This window comes from Acinonyx jubatus, chromosome C2 (genome assembly GCF_027475565.1).
Source record: "Acinonyx jubatus isolate Ajub_Pintada_27869175 chromosome C2, VMU_Ajub_asm_v1.0, whole genome shotgun sequence".
Lineage (NCBI taxonomy): Eukaryota > Metazoa > Chordata > Mammalia > Carnivora > Felidae > Acinonyx > Acinonyx jubatus.
Window position 1 is genome coordinate 70408627 of NC_069384.1, and position 10328 is coordinate 70418954.

The window sequence follows — 10328 nt, forward strand, 5'->3', positions numbered from 1 at the left end:
TTGATGCTGATCCACTCTACTATAGAGTGGCTTTCATCACAAAACTCTGGCCCTGAAATCTCCCAGGTACCTTGTCTGCTGCCACTGGCTGTGGCCACAGCAGCCCATTCCTTGGCCCCTGGAAGGGGTAACATTCTTTTCTAGGGTATTTGGAAATACATTCTTCAGCCTCATTCCCCTTCTTATAGCCAAATCCCCTAAGCTTCTGTAAGTTGGCACCTTCCCACTTCCCTCCTCCCAGGCTCTGTGACTCCGATCTGCACACTTTCCCTTTCCTTTCTTCTGGCTAGTGCCTTTCCTGTTCCACACCTCCAGTCTGGACACGGTCTTGACTCTGGCAGGGATGCAGAATCACGGGAATCATTGGGAAGATGTTAGAGATCAGAGTCCTGCTCCACACTGTCTCCTGCAGACTTTGGGGGACTGTCCCTTCTCTCTACTGCTTGAGGATCAGGATAGATGTCAGGGCTCTCATTCATTGAGCACCTAAGATGTACATGTATTCCACGAGCAACCAGTATGTAGCAGGCACTGTGTACGAGACTTACTCTCTCATGTCGTCCTCACAGAATGGCCCAGCAAGTTAAAGATTACTCCCATTTTATAGATCAGGAGGTTGAGCTTCAGAAAGATTCTTTAATTTGCCCTAGTCATAGAGCTAATAAAGGGTAGGATTAGACATGAAACCCAGATGTGCTGAACTAAAAGCCTAAATCCCATGCACAAGGGGTGGGAGAAGAGGGAAGGGTTGTAGAAAGGGGGGAAATGTGAAACACTATCTTCCATGGCCTCCCTGGCTGCAGGACTGAGGGGTGAATATCACTGTGGGAATGATTTTATATCTTCCAATCAAACTTCAGAGAGGAGAGGTCACTGGGCCAGGGAGGCAGCAGGGGTATTTTGCTGACAGCCCTTGACATGCACCCTGCTACCTCTCAGCCTGTGCATTTATGATCACCTGGCTGCTTCTGGAAACTACCCAGCCACACCAAGGCAGGTGGCCCGCCCCTCCTCTCTGGGTTGAGGAAGCAGGAAAAGGTGGCAGTGAGAGGCTTTGGGCAGATGTGCTGGGCAATGATGGCCGGAGCTCCTGTTAGGATGGGCTTTCTCTGGGGCCTGGCTCTGCCCCTTTTCTTCTGCTGCGAGGCTGGGGCCCCCGGGAGCTCTGCAGGTAAGGAGGTGTGGGCTGCTCTCCTCACAGGGCTCTGGGTGTGAGTTTCTGTACCGGCAGCCCTTTGTGGTTGATTAATTAGAATTAACCATAAAGCTATATCTGAAGTATTACTGTTGTTGATAAAGAGTGTGCAAATGGCAGTGTGTCAGCTTACGCACGTATGACACTGCAGCCCGTAGGATGAATGATGTCCTTGTGCCCTGGCTGCCGGTTGTCTCTGCGGGGAGTGTGTGAGGTGGAGGGGTGGGAGGGGCGAGGGAGGTGCCGGCAGGGGATAAATCTGACTAAAGCCAAAGAAAGCAGCTTGACAAGATTCCAACTCCTCCAAGTTTATTTCCTAGCCCAGATTTCCTTTAAAAAATAGTTTTTGTGTGAAAAGTCCAACTATTACAGACTGCCTGGGGAGGGCGGATTCTGAGAAGGGCAGGGCTTTTATGAAAGAGACTAACATGGATGTGTCATAGGAACTGTGCCATGCTTGTCACATGAATTGTCTTTATTATCTTTTTAATAGACTTTTTATTGTAGAGCGGTTTTGGGTTCACAGCAAAATTGAGCAGAAAATACAGAGATTCGGTTCACACATAACCTCTGCACCCCCCCATACCTAATCTCCCCTCATTATCAACATCCTGCATTATCTTTTTCTTTTTTTTAATGACTATTTTTTAGAGCAGTTTTAGTTTCGCAGCCAAATTGAGAGGAAGGAACCGAGACTTCCTATATGCTCCCATGCACCATCGTTTTAATCCTCTCAGTAACCTCATGAGAGAGACACGGGTCTTGTTATTACCCATCTCTCTCCACAAGATGGGACTGAGGCTTACCATCTTGCAACTCATCTGCAAAGCCAGAATGTTATTCCGCATGTGCTTACCACTAGGACCATGTTGTCTCTTGCACGCACTCATGACCTGCCAGGCTTGTGCTGCACATTTTACATTTAATTGAACTTAGTCTTCACAACCCTATGAAATAGGTGCCTGTAGCTCCATTTTATAGATGAGAAAAATGCACGCTTGAGCCAGGAGACTTGGCCGGGGTCACATGATTGGTAAGCAGCTGAGTAAACAGCAGAGAAGGGACTCAAACTCAGGATCTATAGTACACATGCCTTCCTCTCTGCTTTTTTGATCTGAGGAATGGACCAAGAAAGCTGCAGCATTCTAGAGCTGTAGAGGATTGGGTAGGCTTTGCTGTGTTTGAGAAGACCTCTAGCGGGTAAGAAACTTGGGTGGGGTTGTGAGAGCCCCAAGGGGTGTGAAGAAGCTACGGGGTTGGAAGCGTCAGGAGGTTTCACAGCAGGATGGTATCACAGGGTTCCAGGAAAAGGAAGAAAATACTTCAGGGGAGGTGGATGGTCAGACCCCAAGAGCACCACTGTTTGGGCTCTAGGCTGGGTGGGTTGACACAGCTTTGCTTTCACTGTGTGGGGACTGAGGAAGCTCAGAGAAATATCTTGGGCTTTGAAGTGGGGAGGAGAAAGTATATTCCTGTAAAAGCATGATTGCAGAACAACTAATGAGAGTGAAAGCCATGACTGACCTGATATGCATGTGGGGACAGCCTGACATTCTCACTGCATTAAAGTTGGTTGTGTCCTCTCAAGTGACTCTTTGAAAAGACAAGGCTTGGGAGGGATGCTTAGTAATCCCTTACAGTCTTTGGAAAATAAGACTTTCCCATCCTCCTTCTCCTCTGGTCCTCACCATTATGGCAAGGCAGATATGATCACCCTCTTTCACAAGGGAGGAAATGGAGGCCTGGAGAGGCCTGGTGGACTAACTTGGCTAGTAGGAGGCAGAGTCAGGATTTGAACCAGTCATTGGACTCCAGAGCTAGTAGGCAATAGGCCTGGGGCTGGAACCCAATCTCTTGCTTCCTGGCCCAGTGTTCTTTTGTTGTTCAGAGAGAGACACAATGGACAAACTGAGGACCTGGGGCCCTGTCCTGACAGCCAGCCAGGGATGAGGTGACCAACTAGTCCTGTACTTCCATTGGGTCCTTGGATACTTTTGGGCCAGTAGATCTCAGTAAAGACCATCTCAAACCATCAGAACCCTGAAAAGGAGGGCTTATATTTTGATTCTTTTCCTTCCAAGAGTAAGGTTACTGGATAAAACACAGGGAATCAGCTTAAATTTGAATGTCAGGTAAGAAAGCTTTTTCTAGCAGTATGTCTCAAATATTATGTAAGAAATACACATACTGAAAACATTATTTGTCACTGAAATTATTGCTTGTTTATCTGAAATTCAAATTTGAGTTTAATTGGGCACCCTGTATTTTTAATTGATAAATCTGGTAACCCTCCCTGAAAGGGTCCTTGGCCCACTTACAGAGGGAACTCTTCCTCCTTAGTAGATGGGAGAGGCATGCTTATCAGCCCATAAAAAGATCCTGCTGTAGCCTCCCCAGGGCCATTGGTGCCATTTGGCCCACTGTGCATACAATCTCACAGGGTCCATCAAATGAACAGGGATGCTCTGCCTTGTAGAGAAATGCTAGTGGCATCTCTAAGGAGTGAAGTTTGCCTCACTTGGCTCCCTGTTTCCAGTGGAACATGCCTGGTGCATCATTTCTGTAGTTCTGGGATCTTATCCCTGCCACATCAGATGATGGGACCCCAGGGTTCCTTGCTGGAGCCCCAAGGACTCTGCCTGCTCTCTTCCCTTTTGCAGTAGCCACCACCCACTCTGTCTCTGGAGGCTCCTCTCTCCCAGTCCTCCCAGATACCTCTAAATACAAAACCACAGATGTTTCCTGTATTTGAAGAGTTTTCACTTCCATGGGGAAACATTTGCTGGATGAGTAAAGTATCAATGGAAAGTGACAAGGATTCTTTGAGAAGGTTCTGAGAGTCGTGATTTTTGCTCTGTAGTTGTTGATTCACTTAGACTTATGCCTCTTTTCTCCCCCTTGAAGCTGGATCCTGGCCCCACGCATTCCCCCTGATGGCTTCAGACCAATAATTAACTAGATTCTGAGGCTTGCTTGCCTCAAGTGGGTCATCAGAGGACATCAGTCAGGTGATCCCAGTTCCATGGCTGACACATGGGACTGGTCTTCCCAATACCACCTCCTTCTTTCTTGTATGTATAGATGAAAAATGGAGTAAAAACAACTTCCCCTCCCCACCTTCCTCCCAGTAGTGCCCAGGCCATAAACACAAGGGCTTGTGTGAAGTCATTCCATGGGGACTCATGGCTTACAAAGGTGGTCTTACCCAACACAGGCCCTAGCACCAGCAGACCAGGCCCTTTGGTGACAACAAACCACATAGAAGTGACTACCATGACTCCGGGGATCAAGACAAGTTCACAGGGAGCCTTCCAGATGACTGACCTTGTTGAGACCTCCGTGCAAAGCCACATCCCTTTGGAAACTCAAACCCTGAGCACCCAGACCTTTGATAGGACCTTAATCCTGGCCAGCACCATTTCAGATGCAGAGATCAGGGAAACCAAGACCATTTTCCCTGCAACAGAGACCAGGGCCTTCACAAAAATGATACCTTCCAAATTCATGGTTGTGATCACCACTCCTATGGAGGCATCAGCCACAAGTGGCAGCCCCACAGGAACTGGAATGACCACAGTTGAGACGGTTATAGGCACCGATCTCGTGGAATCTGTCTTTGACACCCTTTGTACCGATGACAGCTCAGAAGAGGCAAAGAGGATCGTAATTGACATCTTGACATTGGCTCACACCTCTGCAGAAGCCGAGGCCCTGACCTCGGAGAGCAGTGCCTTCTCTGACAGCTCAGTTATGGCCATTGCCACCTCACAGGCCCTGGCATCTGACACCACTGTTCCGGCTAAAGCCTTGCTTGCCTACACCATCACCGACACTGAGGTTACCAATTGCAGCATTGTAGAAATAGAAACAACTGCCACCACTCCCAGGACCTTGGACACAGATCATGATCCCACAGGAGGAAAGGCCCTGTCAGCCTCTGAGGTGTCAGCTTTGCTTGATTCCACTGAATCAGAATCAGACTTCACCAAGACCATGACATCTGCTGAGACCGTGTCAGGAGCCAGAGGCACAGAACCAGTCATGCCTGATACCACAGTTGAGACCCCGCTACCTGTTAATAGCACCATAGAAGGAGAAACAGCAGCAGCCAAGACCACTACCCCCAGCACAACTTTGGTGACAGTCAGCACGAACCCCTTGGAAGAAACTTCAGCCTTCTCTATTGAGACAAGTCACACCGAGGTCTCAGTTACAATCTCCACAGGGACTGGGTCAACTGTGGGCAAAGTGGCTCCCCCTGCTGGACTCTCAGATAGGGCCTACAGCCACACCCAAGCAACCACTAGCAAGAACTCCACCCCCTCAGAGACTTCAACCACAGACAGCACAACCAATGGGTCCATCCCCATCAGCAGGAACACCTTTCCTTCTGTGCATCTGACTGTGGCCAACAGCAGCCCAGAGGCAAATATCACCTTAGTCAAGACCACAGCCTTAGCAAAGACCTTGAAGACAGCCAGCATGACTGAATGGAAGCCCCCAACAGCCATGCCCACCACTGCTCAGACAAGGTGGACCACAGAAGTTACTGCAGGTAAGTGGCTCTTGGAGGTGTGATCTTGGGGATTTGGAGCTGGGAATTTCCAGAATGTCTACATGCTTAAGGGATAGGGAGGAAGGAAGGATCTGGAGGCTTATTCTGAGCCCAGTCTCTGAGGTCATGTCTTCATGATCTTCTAGTGATTCTTGCCAAAATCAGAAACAGGAAGAGTTAGGAAGGCATATGGAAAAACTGTGGGGTTGGAAGTCTGGAGAAATAGTTTGAGACCCTGGTTTTGCCCTTAACAATCTAGTGGCCTAGAACAGGTCCTTTTCCTTTCTGGGCCTCAGTTTCTCCACCAGTAACTGCAGGGGGCTGTGTTGCATGAACAATGACGTCCTTTCCAACTCTGCCTTTCTGTGATATTAACGGTTGAGTAACTACTGTGTGCCGAGTGAGGCCCCAAATTGTATTCAAAAGCCACAGTCCTCATGCTCTGGAAACCTCTGGTTCAGCTAGAGCCACACAGAGGGGCACTGTGTGAATGTCTGGCCCAAGTTGCTGTCCCCTGAGCAGCTGGGACCCCATAAGAGTGGGGCTTGCTGGGCTTGGAGCCATAGACAGTGACTTTAAATAAATGAATAAATTGGGCAAACGTTTGGGCATTTAAAGCTACATGTCTGAGACAACAGATACTTCTCAGGGATGAGGCCCCTTCATCAGAGGCTGCTGGGTCAACCCAGCTTCTGGTCAGCCTGGAGCCTCCACCTCTACTTCCTGTCACTGTCCTCATGCCTCATCCCTGTGGTGTCCTCAGCTGGCCTGCCTCTGTGGGGAGGTGAAATAAAAATATTAATCACGATCACCTTACTGAACATCTTTTGTATTCCAGGGAGAGATCATATAAAAATATTTCACAACCAGTGAAGCATTGGCACTGGCTGAATGTTCTCACTGATGTCAGGCAGTGAACTACGAGCTTTGCATGTGTTATCTCTTCTAATTAAACCTTCAAAACTACCTTATGAGGTGGGTGTTATTGCCCCACCTGACAGGTGAGGAAACAGGTTTAAAGATGCTAGAAAGATAGCAGTGGGACTCCAAATGGAAGTCTGTTTGATTCCAACTCATAACCTCCTATTGTGCTTTTATTTTTTAAAGCTCAATTTATTAATATATCTTTATTTTAAAATGCTTTTCTTTATTACTTGTTGATTAGATACTGCATTGACATGATTTAAAAATCAATAGGTTCATAAGGGGTCAGCATAAAATGTCTTTCTCCCACTGCTGTTCCCCAACTACCCAGCCTCCATCATACACATAACTGGCAGAGTTATTTTCTTGTGAATCTTCTGGCCATGAAATATGCATGTGGCAGCAAAAACAAGAAGGATGAGATATCAATATTGATATCTCTATCAGTCTATATAAATATAGAAGAGCAGTGACTAGATCAGTTCTAACAGTATTCTGAGAGGGGGAAATGACTACAAGAGGGCAGTTAAGGCAAGCAGGTTAGGGCTCAACAAAAGGCAGAACTTGCCTACAGGGCTGCTAAATTGGGAAGGCTGGATCAAAACCTCCACCAACTTGGAACTGGAAAGCATTGGCTGAGGGCATCACCTCCAAGAGCCGGCCTCTCTCAGGCATTCTCCCTGTCTGGACCCTTTCCCAACAGCCCATCTGTGACTGCTAGTCCTTGAGAACATTCTAGATTCACTTTGATTTCTCCTTCCTCACACTACTCTTTTGACTTCTCTGAATGTGGTTGGGGCCTTTTTCACTCTTGTTGGGAGGACTACAAGGAGCCCAGTTATTGGAGAGAAGGAGTCCTCTTTCTCTTTGCAGTGAGTAAATGTAAGCTCGCATGTGAACACCGACACATTTACACATGAGAGTGAGCACACATGTGCAGAGGTGTGGACAGAGGCTGGGTAGCATGGGTCATGTCATGATTCCTGAACTGACTTACCCATATTTTCATCTGCTGCTTTTTTTAAACTTGTAGGTGGGGATGGAGGCTTTTTCCTTCTGCGGCTGAGTGTGGCCTCTCCAGAAGACCTCACTGACCCTAGAGTGGCAGAGAGGCTGATGCAGCAGGTGAGTGGGCACTTTCTGGGCCAAGAAAGTAGAGGAGAGAATTAGGAACTAAGTTTAAGGATCCCTGCTTGGCGTGGCTTCTGTCTGTTTTTCCTGAGTTGGGAATTCCCCTTCTGTGCTATGTAAAGAAATTCTTTCCTTCACCGCCAATTTCCTCAGGCCCTAAGAAGGTCAGGCCTTCTGGCCCTTGGGAGAAGATCAATGATATTAATGGGCAGATAGGCAGGACTTCGGGTTACAAGTAGCAGAAATCAACCCATTGTAGCTTACACAGAAAAGGCAAGGCATTATTGGCTGAGAAAACTAGAAATGACTGTTCCAGCTTCAGTTATGGCTGTATCCAGCAGCTTAGACATGATCATCAAGATTTTCTCTTTCTCTACCTCTCTTAGCTCTTCATTGTTCAGAATCTCTCTTCATAGGTACAGAAAGGTGGCTGTGACAGCCCTAGAGTCACAGACACTTCCCTCTCCCAAGGTCTGCTTATTATACTAGGGAAACACCGATCTCATTGGCCTGCAAGGGCCACTATGAGTGACAGCTCAACCACATGGAATGAGAAGGACAGGCCCCAAAGGAAATAGGAATGCTAGGCAGGAAAACACCCCATAGATGTATGCTCCAGATGGGGACCAAGATTGGGGTATATTTGTATAAGTTGGGAAAATTCTCCTAAGACCCAGATCACTGGACAAAGCTTCCAATGGTGGAATTCTGGGGTCAGAGATTATGGGGATAATATGAATCACTGGAAGGTTAAACTAGGTCAGCTCAGTCTAGCTCTTGTGCCCACATCTTGCTGCTAGGGGATGAGAAGAGGAAGTATCTGGGCTCTTAAAGTTCTCTTAGTGGAAAGGGGCCCATCAGGACTCCCATAATGAGATCTCTAAGCACAGCATGGGGGTTTTGAATTGGGACAGCCAAAGAAATGACAAATGCCTACTGCACTTGATAATCAAAGTAGCAAGTGTGAATCCTAGTCAAAGAGGGAAGCCAGAATGATGCCAGATCTGAGTCCCCCAGACTGGAAACTATTTCAGGGTTCAGAAAGAGGCCAGGGAGAGAGAACAGGTCAGGAGCTGAGGCATAGGAATCAGGCCATGTAGGTGTTGGGCACGAGCTCTTGTCAGGAGCGGGACACTGATGTAGGGCTCAGGGTTCAGGACTCAGACAAACAATAAGTTTGGAGCCATATAGATCTGAGGGTGAATTCCAGTTCCTAACTGTGTGACCTTGGGTAAGTTACTCCATATTACTTTCCTCCCTTATAAAATGAAGTGAATACTCCCTGCTTTGTAAGGTTATTGTGAGGTTAAATAGCATTGTGTGCATGAAGCACCTAGTGCATGCCTAGCCGGTGGGGGGCCCAGGGAGTGTTGCTGGCCTCCTCCTACGTTCTCTCTCACTGTCCCTTCCTGTCCTTGGCCTGTGGTGAACTCATAGGCCAGGTGGGCTGGAAGTACCACCTTCTCCTTTTGCCCTACAGCTCCTCCATGAACTGCATACCCACATGCCTCCCATCCAAGTGTCTCTGCTGCGTGTCAAGAAGGACTAAGGAACATCAGCTGTGGCCAGGCATGGTTGTGTGCCAAAGGGGGAAGTGCTGCTGGTGGTCTGGGCCCCCCATAGACTAGAGCCAAGTTACTGTGCTGAGATATACCTGGGAGCTTCCCAGGAGGTCAGCTGGCCTAAGCCCTTTTCCCAGACCTGGCAGCAGGACCCTGACTCACATATGCCTGAGTGTGTGGGGGTCTGGGTGGGGGTGTTCCAAAGATGTTCTTGGACTTCCTTTGGCACATGTGTTGTGTTTCAGTAAAGAGTGACTTGATCACCCATCTGTCACCTGCTTTGTGCTTCCATTGGACATTAATATTATATTCAGTGTGGCCCAGAGATTATCTATTTTATCAGTATGGGGTATGTGTGGGTTTGTTTGTTTGTTTTGATATTTATATGATACAGGGATTTAGGGCATCTTCCCTTTACCTCCCTCCTTCATTCTCCCCTGGTTCTCGGTTTGGACCTTGATTATAACACTTGGTGAGGTTGGCCCTGGAGCCTTTTGAACTTTGAGCTCCTTTGGAGCAGGGACCATATTTATCTTAGTATCCCCTGAACCTAGCAGAGTGCCTGGCCTGTAGTAGGATGACAGAGAATGTTTGTTGAATTGACCTGAATTTCAAATTCTGGACACAAACAGATCACAAGAAAGTCTGTAATACTCAAGTATTCCTTCCTCTAGCTCATAAGTCAAGTTATTATTATTTAAAAAAATAAATGTGGCTAATCTTTATTCTATTGCAAAAAAACTTGCTTATGATTTTCAAATTTTGAACATTTCAAAAGGGCGGGGTGCCTGGGTGGCTTGGTCAGTTGAGTGTCCAACTTTGGCTCAGGTCATGATCTCACGGCCCATGAGTTCGAGCCCCTCGTCGGGCTCTGTGCTGACTGCTCAGAGCCTGCAGCCTGTTTCAGATTCTGTGTCTCCCTCTCTCTCTGCCCCTCCCCTGTTCATGCTGTCTCTCTCTC

The 10328-nt window shown here is 47.7% G+C and overlaps 1 protein-coding gene across 2 annotated transcripts; it reads left to right on the plus strand.

Annotated features, from left to right (window-relative positions):
* Nucleotides 1-961: 961 nt before the first annotated feature.
* Nucleotides 962-9632, plus strand: MUC20 (mucin 20, cell surface associated). Of its 2 annotated transcripts, none has more exons than XM_027061094.2 (4): nucleotides 962-1171; nucleotides 4410-5750; nucleotides 7708-7799; nucleotides 9243-9632. In XM_027061094.2, the coding sequence occupies exons 1-4, from the start codon at nucleotides 1063-1065 to the stop codon at nucleotides 9294-9296; spliced, it is 1596 nt and encodes a 531-aa protein (XP_026916895.1). In that variant the 5' UTR covers nucleotides 962-1062; the 3' UTR covers nucleotides 9297-9632. The 2 variants fall into 2 exon arrangements, with proteins under 2 accessions (XP_026916895.1, XP_026916893.1); XM_027061092.2 differs by having other exon boundaries at nucleotides 965-1171; nucleotides 9286-9632.
* The last annotated feature ends 696 nt before the right edge of the window (nucleotides 9633-10328 follow it).